Raw genomic sequence first — 14,631 nt, forward strand, 5'->3', positions numbered from 1 at the left:
AGAAGGAGTAATTTACACAGCCATGAGCCTCGGAGGATACACCAGGCCCACAGTTGTGGGGTTTATTATTTTACTTAACAGTATGATGTCCACCTCCTGACACAGCTGTGGCATTATATCCCTGCCTGTAGGATCAATGGCTTAAGGTTTCACGTGGGAGCTATGCACCAAAATCGACCCCAGAGCATGGAGTGTCAGGCTATAACCCTGGTCCTCCCCCTGTATTCATTAATAAAGCCATTTGTTGAGATTTTTTACAGTCAAATGTTTAACCAAGCTTCACTAAGGCCAAGTGAAAAAAAGTCAATTCAGGTTAAAATAAAATGTTACTATAAATGACTAAAACACTGTCAGTCATTTATTTAAAACTAAATATCAAACACTCTGTATTATTACTATCATATTTTCATACAACACTAATATGGCGAGACCGTTTGGCATGTCCAATGCTTGTTACTTGTTGGCACCAACCCCCAGTAGCTGTACAGAATTTTCAAGGTGGTAAATTAACAGATAATGTGTATGTCTATGGTTAGAGGAATCTACTAATACTGTAAATTACTTTGAAGGCTTTGCTTCTGGTCAACAACATCAAGTGAACAAACTATTCCTTCAGGAAGAGGAGAGGACCCATCGCTGACAAACTGTCCAGGTCAATATCACATCAAGAGGGAGATAAAGGAAGATCCTTAGAGCTTCAGTCTCTTCTGCTGAATGGAGTCATGAATGTCCTGCGTCATTGGAACATAGCAAGCTATTTTGTCGTCCATGAAGTATAGAGGATCCCTGATCACAGATGGGTCGAAGCCATCTTTTACTAGATTCCCTTTACATTGTTTGTATGTTCCTGTGACCTCAATTGAGCCCTAGAAAACAGACACAACACAGTTAGGTTCAGAGAGACAGCCATGCATACATGTGCAAAGATCCAACAGCAACTGGTGGCCTCAGTCTATTGGGGCAAGTTGTGAATTGGTGAAATGGCTTACCTTTCATAACCTCCTCCTCAGATGGGTTACCACCCTGGCCACAGTGCAGAGGTGGCAGCAATAGATGATCTATACTGCTGCACAAAAAATAATCTTTTTGTTGGGCTTACATTCATAGACCTGCAAGAAAACGACCAAACCACACAAGCACTGTATTTAGGACCCCCTCCTTCCTGATAATTTAGCAGAATCTGGTAGATTGTAACGCCCGCACACTTTCCTCTTTGGGAACAAAGCTCACAATTGCTAGATGATTGAAAAGTCTGGGTATCTAAATTGATTCTGCTCTGATGATAGCTGAACAATAGTAATGCACTGAAACATATGTTGTATCTGTTTTCCTTCTTTATCAGATTTTAATTCTCAGTGCTTTTATTTCTGTCAGTCTAGATTACCGAAACTCATTTTATCTTGACCTTCCTTATTATCTGATTCAGACACTGCAGGTAATTAAGCATTATTCTACTAGATTTGTGCTGAGTGTGAAACCTAGGGGCTCAATTATGAGCTTTTGATGCAGTGCAGCACAGCACAGCACAGCAAGTCACCTTGCTGCGCTGCATGACAGGAAAAGGCCAGGAATGCACCATATTTATGTCAGTACGGCACATTCCTGTCCTTACCCTTGCTCCCTTTTGGCAGCCTATCGCCAACGCAGGCACACCTGCACCTTGGTGCGAGGGTACCTGTGTTGCATGCAGGATTGTTCATGTTCAGGAAGGGTCACCTGGGAGGCATATTCCTCTTTCTATGTGTGCTGCAGATTAAAGCATACATAGAAATAGGAAGAAACTATGAGAAATAGAGATTTTTCTCCTTGTTACGCCTCCCCTGGGTAGGTACAAGTTCTTGTAAATCTGGGGAATGCATCAAAATCCATGGGAGTTGCATGGGAACATCCACACAATGCCCATGGAACGCCTTACCAGGGCAGAGTAAAATAGCACAGGGATTTTTGCTGGGTTGTGAAACTCCAGCTTATTGAAGCCACTCAGAGGCACGCAAAGTGGCTTCTCACAGATTAAAAAATCTGATTTAGCGGCATGTACAACATTGCGTGGTGCAAACCTGACAAAACCCTTTTTATAAATAAGTCCCTTTGAGACCATAATTACTCATCTTTACCCTGCTGCACTGGCTCCCGTGTTACATATAAATGGAACTTATTACATTCAAATCCCTCAACTTTGTCAAAGAAGGGCAATTTACACCCTCAGTCTTTCACAGCTATACAGGCGTTTTATCTGGTACAATCCTAATGGGCTTCTGAGAACCAGGGGTACATTTTGAAATCCCTAAAAAATGCCTTTGGCAGGATGGCAATCTATGCAAGGAAAGTGTTAACAATATGGCTGTTTCATTCTCGTTGTCAATTTTAACCTCTTGTCCTCCACATGTCCTAAAATAGGCTGTGTGGTTCACTTAGTTGGTGTTAATTCCAAGATATCCCTTAGTATGAACGTTGCAACACATACATTCCTTTGTACACTATATCTCTTCTATAACTTGTATTCATCCTATTCATCAGTACTCTGGGATAACAAAGTTGCTTTATGAACAAAATAACAAACAACAAAAGTTGCACAATGTATGTCGGGGCCTTGTACAAAATGTAGGTGTTGTGACAGTGTTCTTGTGAAGTGATTTTGTAAATAAAGTAGTTTAAAAGGAACTAACCTTGCACTGTTATGCAAGCAAAAGGGTATCAAATGTAATTGTGTGAAAGAGAAGGCAACTTAAGAAATGTGTTCATGTTAAGGTGGCAGTGTTTCTTATGACGTCTAACCGAGCCATATGACTAAGGGGCTATGTCTACATAAAAGTGAGTTCTGACTTGTTGGCCCATGAAGGGAAGAATAGGAAGATTACAATTTCTTCACTGGCGGAATATAAGACGACGCGAAAATTTTAACAAGAACAATGGGTACCTCTACATAGTGGAAGGTTCTGGCGCTATTGGTTAGTACAATTATTCTCAGATGGAGTTAATATTGTTGACAATGGACGAACTATGTTAAATGCAACTCTCCCTGACACAAACATTCCTGTGGCCTTCCACCAGGAAGGCTAATTGCCTTGTAATGCCTAGCCAATCCTTTTGTTCATTTAGGATTTTATTACCATAAAGACTGTTATCGCTGATGAGCTTTGCATCAAAGAAATATTTTACTTACCCTCTAAGCATCTGTTTGCGGCACGTAGTGTTGTAGATTCACATGCTGTGCATAGTCCTGCCACCTAGTGTTGGACCCAGATGTGTGTAAGTTGTTTTTCTTAAGAGAATTCTTCTTGAGTCAATAAGTAATGTGGCTCCACCTCTTGCTTGTAATGTGCATTGTCATCGGCTCCACTGTTAGAATGTTTTGGCACAGCGGGTGAGGATGGAGCTGGAGTGAAGCAATCCAAGATAGAGAATGAAAGATGACATGCAAGAGAAGTAAAGAAGAATGCTACCTGCAATGGCCAGAGGCCTTCAAGAAAGAGAGTGGAAGCATGTGATGCTACAGCACTGCATGCACAGAGGCTTACAAGGTAAGTATCATGTTCCATTCAAGGCATGCATTGCTGTAAATACAGATGCTGTACATACACTGTAAAGCATCCCTCCCACAAGCAATGGCTAGCCTGTGCGTCTTGCAGAAGATTGAAAAAGGTTCCACAGTTCAGTCTGACCAACTTGACAATTTGGGAGGTAGTACGTTCACACAATAGTGTATAATGAAAATTTGTGGTGTACACGAATCAGCTGCTTTACAAATGTCAGCTATGGGAATGTTTCCCAGGAAGGCCATAGAAGTTCCTTGCCTTCTGGTAAAGTGGGTACTCAGAGAAACAGGCAAAATTCTTTTAGCTTTTGGCAAGAGTTTGCATACATTTAACTATCCATCTGGCTATGCTTCATTTTGATAAAGCCCTCCTGTTATGTGATTCAGGAAATGCAACAAAAAGTTGTTGAGTCTTTCAAAAGGTTTTGTCCTGTCCTCATTGTACATTAATGCTTGCTTAACCTTTTTTTACAGTTCTTTTTATTAAACATAACTTATCAGCAATATAGCATGAGTCAGATTGACATTATATACATGTGAGGAAATGACAGTTGTTTACAGTGATAAACATAATACGGGTTGAGCTGAGGTGTAGTGATACCTTAAACATTACAATTAAGGCAACGTCGGGTCTGTAATAGAAGAGCCCCGAGGTGGGTTACAAATCTCTCCCAGGTAAGTATTCCAGGCTCCCCATATCAATGTCCATTTCCTTGGGCAGCCCCATGCGAGGTATACCATCTTTTCACGGAACATGCACCAGTCCATGTGCTTTTTCCAGTCCGTTACCGTTGTCGGTGCTGTGGCCCCCCACAGTTGAGCTAAGTTCTGCTTCACCACCATGAGACCCAGGGTGACCCAAACCCTGCCCATCCTACTGAGATCCATGGGCTCCCATACATTCAGGAGGCACCTCTTCGCCTCTAGCCTGATATTGAGTTCCAGCACCTCACTCATGACAGCATGCACTCCTCGCCAATATGCCTGGATGAAGTCACATTCCCATATAATGTGCATAAAAGTGCCTTCTCCTCCACATTGTCGCCTGCACTCGTCTCCCTGCACCCTCCCCATGCGAACCAGGCATGGCCCAGTGACATATATCCTATGTAGTATTGTCAGCTGAACAAGCCTCAGTCTAGCCAAAATCGATACTTCCTGCAGAGAAGCGAGCAACTCCTGACACTCCTCATCATCCAGTTCAATACCCGCCCTCTCCCACCTCTCTCGCACTGTTTGAAGGGTAGTCCCGGTGTTATTTATAAGTTTGTACCCTCACCTATTCAAATCCTTACATGTATTTCCAATCAAGTGCATTTCTTGGTGGAGGACTACATCTGGAGCATGACGTCTGATATACTGTAAACCACACAACGTTTAACTTTGTCCCCCAAACCATTAACGTTCCAACTCAATAATTTTATGTTGTTTCCTCTGTGCTCCCCCATGACTGATTAAGTGTGACAGCAGTTCCTCCAATGCTACTACTTCTATGTGTGCTGATTCAACTAAAACTAACCTAACTTGCAGAACCTTGCCCCAACCACCCCCCTCCCTGCTCCCCTGCACCCCGGGAAGTGAACGGCCCATAAACACAACCATGCAGAGTGCTTGTCGCCCCAACGTGAACTAAAAGAAGAACTACAGGGTTAAGATAGGTGTTCCCCCTCCCTCCCACACAGCTAATCATATATAGTCCCTTATGTAGGTTCCATGGTCCTGGCCCAATGTTTGCAACAGTCTACTGGCAGCCCAGCCAGGTAGTAGCCGAACACAAACTCAGGTACCTGCAAAGTCTCGGGGTTCAGCAGATGAAATCCAGGCAAACGGGTCTCACCCCGTCCCGGTAGGGCCCCATTGCGTCCCATCGCCAGAGCCTATCGGGTAGGTAAGCGAGAGTTACGGTCTCCAGTTCTCCGCCAGCCATTCCGCCGCCCCTTCATTGGTGTCAAAAATGCAGGTCCTTCCCTCATCCTCCACACAGATGCGTGCTGGAAAGATCATGGCGTATTTCACTCCTTTGTTGCGCAGCTGCTTTTTAACGACTCCTCCGCCCGTTCCGGCATTCCCAGGATTCTGACGTTGTTGCGACGTTTGCGACCTTCGTAATCGTACAGCTTACTTTATGCCAGTTTTCTGAAGTTCTGTAGTTCTCATACTTCATTCTGAAGTTGCGAGATGTCCTCCATCAGGCTCCCGGTCTTAACCTCCAAGTTCTTGACCTTTTCGCTAATTGTGGAGGTCTGCCATAATGAGTGTCACCTCCGTAGAGATCGTGTCCATTCTTTGTTCCATGGCGGACCGGACTACTGAGATGGCCTCCATGATGTCCTTAAGTGCCAGCTCAGGGTGGCACTCGTCGGCGTCACCTGACACCTTGACCCTTGTTGATGGATCTTGCGCTGTCATTTTAGGGACCGCATGCCAGTCCAGTTTACTTTGTTGGCTTGGCTTTGACCGGTCCCCTGTCAGGTCTTATCTTCCTCTATGAGTCTCCTCAACCCACCTTCAGCTCCCCGGCAGCAGGAGGTAGCCCGATCTCCTCCGCAGACAGTCACTTGCCAGGAATCTGGTGAATGCGCTTGTGTGGGGACCCCCCTGCTCAGTGTGCTATCAGCGAAGCCAAAATGGAGCCTCTCCCAGGACTAGGCAGAGAGGCTTGTGATTCCCAGGTGCAGTCTGTGTGTTATAAACAGGCCTGATATAAGGCATTGCAGGGAGTGCTCAGACGACTGTGGGCATGACAGCATCTCTGCTATTTGGATAGCTGCAGAAGTCCATATCAAATGTAGGTCGATGTTGGCCCACCTCAGCAGTGGACTGCCCCCTCACCTCGTCAACAGGAATTAAAGTTGCACTGCTGGGGGTGGGGGAGTTTATCATTGCGCAGCCCTACTTTAGCATGGGCTATTCAGGATGCGTGTGGATCCGTACGGCTAAACTCAATGGCCGCGACTCAGTGCCCAGCGTCAGGATGGTGTGTGGATGCAGCTCCTCACTCACGCCCCCTCACCTCCACAGGTGTAAGGTGATGCTCCCCGCCGTTTTCAGCCTTTGCTGTCTTCGCTATGAGACCCGAGACGGCCCCGGTACCACACCCAGTTGCCCGGTCAACGCCTCCGGCCGTGCGTCGTTATGTCAGCGGCCGCTGCGAGCACCTCACTGCCCGGCTTCGCTTTTTTCAAGACCGTAGATTTCTGTGAGCGAGAGCTCCAGTTCCCGGTTGTCCCGGGTTGCGGCGGCTGGGTCGGCAGCCTCAGCAGTTGGTGAGCTGCTGTGTGGTGACCAGTGGAACCATATCTGTTTGGCGGATTTGTAGGGATGGGAGAGGTAGGAAGGAGCTACACTTTCAAGCGGCCATTACACTGCGTAACGTAGCCACGCCTGCTTGCTTAACTTCTAAGGTATGAAGAGCCCTTTCTGCACTGAGTCAGGTTGAGGAAAGAAGAATGGGAGTTCTATAGACTGGTGAAAGTGGAAAGGGGAAACCACCTTAGGAAGAAATGTAGGTCTTTTTTTTACCTTAAGATTTTATTGGAAGGAAAAGCAGAGATCAATAAATCAGTCACAATTAAAACGACACAGTTGAATCAAGGTACAAATAAAGCAGGAAAATCAATTAGCATATATTTCGTCATATGGGTTCAGCTCGGACCATGGCTAACTCAATTGTCGGGGATTCACAGACTTCACCTCGATATTTGTTCCAATGTCCCCATTTCTTGTCCCACTTCTTGGGCCAACCTCTGATTTTGTACACTGTTTTCTCGGCAATCATGCAGCGGTCCATCTCAGGCATCCAGCCCACCACCAGCGGCCTCTCTGGAGAGCCCCATCTCATAGCAATGGAGCGCTTAGCCAGCAGGAAACTCAACGCCGCCCATTGTAGTTCCAGTTCGTTCAGGTCCGTGGCCCCCCATATATTAAGGACACACTCTTTTGGCGACTGTAGGAATGGCTTACCCAGGGAGTTGCCCATCTTACGAATCGTTCCTCCCCAAAAGGGTTGCACCACCGGGCAGTCCCATAGGATGTGATAGAAGGTGCCAGGTAAGCCTCAGCCCCTTAGACACAATGCGTCAGGGCGTCTACCAATTTTGGCCGGTGTAGGAGCGGAAATGTAGGCTCTATGGAAAACCTTCAGTTGGATTAGTCGGAACCGATGGCAGATAGCTGTTTTTCTAGGGTACATTAGGGCCGCCTGCCATTCCTCATCATCTAAGAGACCCAGGTCTCCCTCCCATTTGTTCCGCTCTGGCTGGAAGGAGTCAGGGAGATTGTTACAGAGCTTGCGGTAAGTGTAGGAGATGGCATTTGCAGGAAGAGGTTCCGATAGTAGTCTATCCTCCAGGGGGGAAATCTCAGGAATGGATGTGTGGTCGGGGATGGCGGCGAGGATGGCATGTTTGATTTGAAGATAACGGAAAGATTCTGTCAATGCAAGGGAATATTTGGCCTGAAGATCCGCAAATGTCAGTAGTTTCCCCTATGTACTAGGTCTCCCACTGTCGAAATCCCTACTGTGTCCATTTGTCGAATCCCTGAAGGAAGCAAAAGGAACCCAGTTGTTGCAATGACCATAAGGGTGTTGCCTCTGTAAGTTTATCCGACCATCCCATACACTTGTTGGCCCTATGCCATATTGCGACCGTGTGTGCCATGGGTCCAACATATCTATTCCTGACCGGTTTGCTGTAGAGGGCCCCCAGGTAGCCCTCCCGCCCGGTCTGACATCTGTCAAGGAAGAAGGCCGGATTCATGTGTGAACCATGTATCCAGTGATTGACGGCCACCAATTGCGATGCCCAATAGTAAAGGCGCAGGTTAGTCGTACCAACCTTGGAAGAGTTTATGGAGGGCGATGCGGGCTGCCCCACCGTCCGATAACAGAAGGCGGATGTCACTCTCCACAGCGCTAAAATTGGAGTCAGGGATCGGAAAGGAACAATTTTGCAGTGCGTGCAAGAAACGCGGGAGCACCAGCATTTTAAATAAGGCCGCCCTGCCAGGGAGGGAGAGTGGGAAGGACCACCAGTGGGCCACGTCACTGTGTAATCTTCGTAGAGGACCTAATAGGTTTCGATCATGGAACACTTTGGGATCTGATGTAACATAAATACCTAGGTATTGAATCCGTCTGGGGCCACTGCTATGGAAAAGCCCCCGGGGCAGAATGGGCGGGGGGCCATGTAGCATGTACAATGTTGATTTAGACCAATTGATCGAATAGCCCGAGTATTTCCCGAAATTAGTAAGGACATGGAATAAACTATTAATAGAGGACCCGGGGGAAGCAACATGTACCAGGATGTCATCGGCATAGAGGGAAATTTCGTGTGTTATCTCGTCGTTCCATTGGAGGCCTCTAATAGAGACGTCCGTGCGGACCCAGTGGGCCAGTTGTTCCAGGGTGAGGGCAAACAGCAGTGGTGACAAGGGGCAGCCCTGCCGGGTTCCCCTGTGGAGTCTAAACTGTCGAGACGTATAGTTTTTGACCCGGACTTGGCCCAATAGGTCTGTATACAAGAGTCGTACCCAGCTGATGAAATTGGGTCCAAAGCCAAATCTATGCAGGACCTCAAAGAGATAGGGCCAGTCGATCGAATTGAACGCCATCATAGCGTCAAGGGACAAAATGGCGGCATCTTGTTGTATGATAGACTGCCGCTTCAAGACATTATTAACCCTCCATAAATTTAGGGCTATGTTACGTCCCGGAAGAAAACCCGACTGGTCATCATGTATTAGGGAGGGAAGCACGATGAGGAGGCAATTAGCCAGAAGCTTATCCAGGACCTTTGTCTCCGCACTAATCAGAGCAATCGGTCTATAAGAACCGCAATCGGTGGGCGGTTTATTCGGCTTGAAGATGACCGCAATGGAGGCCAGCCGTTGATCGAGCGGTAGGGTACCACTATCACGGCTGTCTTCAAACATGTTTTTTAGACAATTCCCAGAGCCATGCCTTTCAGAAATTCAATGGGGATCCCGTTGGGGCCCATAGCCTTGCCTGAGTTAACGGCAAAAAGCACCGTAGTGAGCTCCTCTGCCGTAATGTCGGCATCCAAGGTCTCTTTTTCAGTGTCTGAGATGGTAGGTAGGCGCATCTCATCCAGAAGTTGTCTGGACCCCTCCGAAGTGTAACGCGCACCAGCGGTATAAATAAGTTCTAAATGGTCAGCGAAAGTCTTCGCTATTTCATGTGGATCCACAATCGTGGACCCATCCGGTCTTACTATGGATGACACCCATCTAGTCCCTTGGTCACGCCGTTCCAGCCACGCAAGCATCTTACCCGCACTGTCACCGAATTCGTATATGTGGTGGCGTATGTGGAGTAACCGAGCCTGTGCCTTTTCCTATGCTAGTGCTTTATAGGCTATTTGCTGGGCTTGGAGACGGCGAGCCGTCTCTTCCGAAGGGGCGGCATTGTGGGACATTTCGAGGCTAAGAAGGTCATATTCGGCCTGATGGATCTGTTTGTTGTGCTTCCGTAGATATCCCATCTTAAGTGCCAGTGCCTCACTCTTTACAACCGCTAGATATGCCTCCCAGATCGTGACAGCTGAGCTCACCGAACCAACGTTTTCCGTGAAATAGAAATCGGTTCGCTCTATCAGGCTGTCTTTGATGTCTGGAATCTGCATAAGCCAGGGGTTAATAATAATGGGACCACAGGTGAATTTGCGGTGATATGTTAGGTCAACGCTAAGAGGTGAGCGATCAGAGATGCCTTGGGGAAGACCTTTTGGGCGAGTGAAGAAGCCAATGTCTGTTGTGGGGCAGAATAAATAATCAATTTGGGACATGCTGTTATGTGCGTTAGAGTAGTGAGTGAAATAAGGTGTGTCGGGATAGTGAGTGCGCCAAACGTCCTCAAGCCCCATAGCCTGTACAAAGTCGGACAGGTCAGAGCCCTGTCTATGTGAGCTGCGCCTAGTTCGCCGGTCCAGTTAGTCACACATTGTCATGTTGAAGTCCCCCCGATGAGGAGTGTGCCAGTGGGGAGGCCTAGCAGTCGGGTGCCCAGCTCTCTGAGGGAATCCCAACCTAGGGTCGGTGGGAGGTATGCACATATAATGTTTAGTGGACGTCCCTCCCAAGCGGCCTCAACTAGTGCAAAGCGGCCCAGAGGGTCAGCCCATGTCTTCGTGTAAGTGAGTGCTAGACTCTTTTTAACAAGAATCCCCATGCCACGGGATCCAGAGGTGAACCCTGCATGTACTAGTAGTCTGCAGCCGCCTCTCTGAAGAGCTTGACAAGTGTTGCCCACCAAGTGTGTCTCCTGCAACAATTCTATGTCGGGGAGTGGCGCCTTAGATATTGAAGAACTATACCGCGTTTTATTCTGTGCCCAACCTGTTAACATTCCATGACATTATTGTGATGGTCCTAGAGATGGGCCGTGACATGGTGGTGGATAATGTGGGATCTGTGGAAATATAGCAGGAGGAGAGGCAACGTGTACCTTACGGTCTACCGTGACAAGGTGGGATACAGGATCAGGAGGCCTCGGAACCTCTCGGGGACCAGGTGATACACAAGAGAGCTGACACATCATGTTTGGACCCTGAAGGAAAAGTGAAGTGTGACAAGGAAAGACTCTGCTGTAAACGCCAAAGAAAATAAAAAAAACAGAACAGAACACCCTAGGACCCCCCTCCCTCTCAGTCCAACCCCCACCCTGCCCCCCTGCCCGCGGACTTGAAACTATCCACTCCCCAACTAGGCAGAGTGCCTGTCGCCCTCCCAAACATATACGGGGTGTGTGGAGAGCCATGAGTGCCCTCGCCCAACGTCAACAGGATAACAGAGCCTAGTGCAGCTTAAGTCAAATCATATCAGCAGTGGCATTCACATAGCACATTAAACAATGAAACAACCTGGATGATCCATGATGTCCGGACTGCAGAAAGGAATGAGTGGATATCAGTAAGCACAAACCAGTAGGCACCCAGCCGGTCAAGAATATAAGACCTCAACTGTACTAGGCGTGTCCTGGGACAACATCTTGATCGACCAACGGAAAAAGAGCAGGCAGCTGAGAACTTCACAGGTCTTCTCAATTGCCATCAGAGAACAAATCCTGGCTTTCTGGGAGCAAGCTTGGGCCGGCGCGCTCGGTCGATCCTCGGCGATGACTCGGAGTGGTACCTGGATGATGCATTCCCTCGAGCTAGTCCCAGACTTCTTCAGGTGACAAAAAGAACCAAGTCTTTCCCTCCGACTCCACTCGTAGTTTAGCCGGAAACAGCATAGCGTACTTTATGTCCTTGGCACGGAGCGCCTCTTTGACTTCAAGGAAACTGCGCCAACGAGCCTGGACTTTCACTGTGAAGTCGGGGAAGAGCGTGATTTGAGCGTTCTCCAGACGTAAGGGTGGCCCCGCTCGTGCCGTTTGAAGGATGACATCACGGTCTCGGATATTAAACACCCGAGCAATTATGGGTAGGGGGGGGGGGGGGGCGCCCGGTTTCGGTCTTTCCCCTGGGACCCTGTGCGCCCGTTCAATGGATAAGTAGTTAGACAGTTGTTTTGGCTGGAGGTGTTCCAGGATTAAATTCTCGCAAAGAGATCAGTGGCTGGCCCCTCCATCCGTTCCGGAACACCTAGGATGCGGAGGTTGTTGCGCCTTGTGCGTCCTTCATAGTCATCAAGGAGCTCCCCCATTTGCAGCTGTTGTTTCACCTGTTGCTGGAGGGCGGAGGTGTCATCTGTAAGTGCCGCGGTGTTTACCTCTATGTCTCGCACTTTGGAGTCCATTTTGCAGAGGTCTGCCCGCAGTAGGGTGACCTCTATCTTCACCGAGTCTATATGGGTCTCCAACGACAAGCGGACCCCAGCTATTGCCTCCATCACATCTTTCAGTGTGGGGGTACGTGTTGCCGGAGGGGGGGTTGCAGTTTTAGGTGCAGTCTCAGGGTTCACCCCTTTGTTCTCTCCTTTAGAGCCCCACAAGAGTTTATTAATCTGTCTCTGATTAGACGGTCTGTTGCCTTTATTGGAGGACATCTTGGGCGCCAACACGCCGGTTTAGTCCAAAGGCGCAGGTCTGGAAACAATCAAACGGGAGTAGGCTCCCACCCTCCTAGTCTAGGCAGCCTGTCACCACCCCTGCTAGGTCGCCAACGCCAGAGTGATTAAGGCTCAGGCGGGGGCAGAGTGGAGGAGCAGAGCGACAGAAGTGTGTAGGGGAGCGCAAAAGCACCACTCACCGTGAAGCAGGCCACAGGTCACGTATAGGAGCGCCCCACACAAGAGAGAGTCCAGCCAGGCAGTTCATATGGAGGGGGGGCGCCCCAAGACCCGGTCACGTCCGAGCTCCGTGTAGTAGATTGTCTAAGTGGCCCTCTAATGTGACCCACCGTCAGGTTTTAGGCAACAAACATTCGTTACTAGGCTATGGCTTCTCGTAGGCACCCTTGGGGCAAAGGAGGCCAGGCCCTCTGCAGAGTGCCACCCCAGCCACCACGTTGTCCAGAGTTCAGTGCGCTCGAGGGCAGTTCGCGTGGGCCCAGTGAGCCAGGCCGTGGGAGCACCCTCCGGTGTCGCAAGGCCAAGTCTCAATCCACGCCGGCTCCTCACATCCGGGGCGGCTCCACGGAGCACCACGTCGCAATGCACGGGTCCCGCCTCACCCCATGGGGGTTAAGAGTGAGCCTGTCAAGCAGTGTGGCAGGCGATAGCCAGCGGGAGCAGTTGGTGCAAATGCGGGCAATATGGAGCGGTCCCCGGCAGCAGGCCCGAAGTGGGGGACTTGTGTAGAAGTCACCCCGTGCACCAGGGGGGCCCACTGTCAGCAGCACAGGTCGGCACTCACTTGCGCCAGCAGAGTGGGAACTCCTCGAGGCAGTAGGCAGTCGGTTCCGCTGGTCCTGACACAGCCAGATCTACGCCGCAGCGACACCCAGGCTACAGAATCGATCCCGAAGTCAGACCCCGCGGCAGTCGGAGGCCGTCATTTTAAGGCCGAGAGAATAGCAGAGCCCCGGGGACCAGTCGCGTCTACAGGAGCTCAGAGGCCGTCAGGGAGCAGGTGACAGCGTCCAGGTGAACATGCGATCAGTACCCCTCGGTGTAGGGGGAATCAGTCGCACTGGCTAAGGAGTACTGCCGGAGATATGGGCGAGGGCCGAGGAGCCGCTTCAGAACACGGCCATTCCTCTCGGCTGCAGACCACGCCCCCCCCCCCAAAAAAAATTTAGGTCTAGTTTGAAGGGCAACCCTATCCTTATGAACCTCAAAGAAAGGTCCTTCCAGTGTTAAAGCTTGGAGCTCACTGACATGTCTTAGTGAGGTGATAACCACAAGAAAAGCTATCTTCCAAGAAAGGTACTGAAGGGAACATGACTAGAGGGGCTCAAATGGAGGACCAGTGAGCCTTATCAAGACAATTTTGAGATTCTACACTGGGGCTGAGGGAACCAGAGGAGCAATGACTCTTTTGAGTCCCTTCATAAAAGCTTTAATAGCTGTAATCCTAAAGAGGGAAAGATGGTGTCCCTTTTATAGAGAAGCAGCCCCAGCCGTCTAGCGAGGCTGAATGGAGGTGAGGGCCAGCCCATAGGTTTGTAGGTGTAGTAAATAAACTATGTTTTGGACGCTAGGTGCTAAGGGGTCAAATTGGTTTGAAGGGTAGTGGCATGCAAACCTTTTCCATTTGGCAGAGTAATAGGCACAAGTAGTGGGCCTGTGTTCTTCTGTAAATAGGAGGTAGATTGACCTAACCAGACTCTACGGGCCCGATTCACAGAACTAATTTACTACAAAATCCTAAACTTACTTCCATTTTGGTATTCACAGAAGGCACTTACTCATTTTGGTATTTACAGAAGGTACTTACTCATTTTGGTATTCCCAGAAGGCACTTACTCATTTTGGTATTCACAGAATGCACTTACTCATACTAACTTTATATCCATTTTGGGGCTGTTGATTCCAGCCCAGTGGTGGAGATTCCGGCCCGAAGGGGAATATTCCGGCCCGATGGTGGAGATCCTGGCCTGGAGTTGGAGATTCCGGCCCGGTGGTGGAGATTCTGGCCCTCCACTTGCAGTGGAGGCCTACCTGGCTCTCTGCCTCAGGTGAGAGCGACT

General features: G+C 49.0%; 1 protein-coding gene across 1 annotated transcript in view; it reads right to left on the minus strand.

Moving 5' to 3' along the window:
* Positions 1-338: 338 nt before the first annotated feature.
* LOC147716878 (long-chain fatty acid transport protein 2-like) overlaps positions 339-14,631 on the minus strand; it is a 378,574-nt gene continuing 364,281 nt past the window's right edge. The window contains exon 10 of the mRNA XM_086923779.1: positions 339-866. Within this exon, the coding sequence (XP_086779905.1) occupies positions 690-866 (177 nt within the window). The 3' untranslated portion in view covers positions 339-689. The remainder of the gene's footprint in view (positions 867-14,631) is intronic.

The sequence above is a fragment of the Lissotriton vulgaris genome, chromosome 5, assembly GCF_964263255.1.
Source record: "Lissotriton vulgaris chromosome 5, aLisVul1.2, whole genome shotgun sequence".
Taxonomy (NCBI): Eukaryota; Metazoa; Chordata; class Amphibia; order Caudata; family Salamandridae; genus Lissotriton; species Lissotriton vulgaris.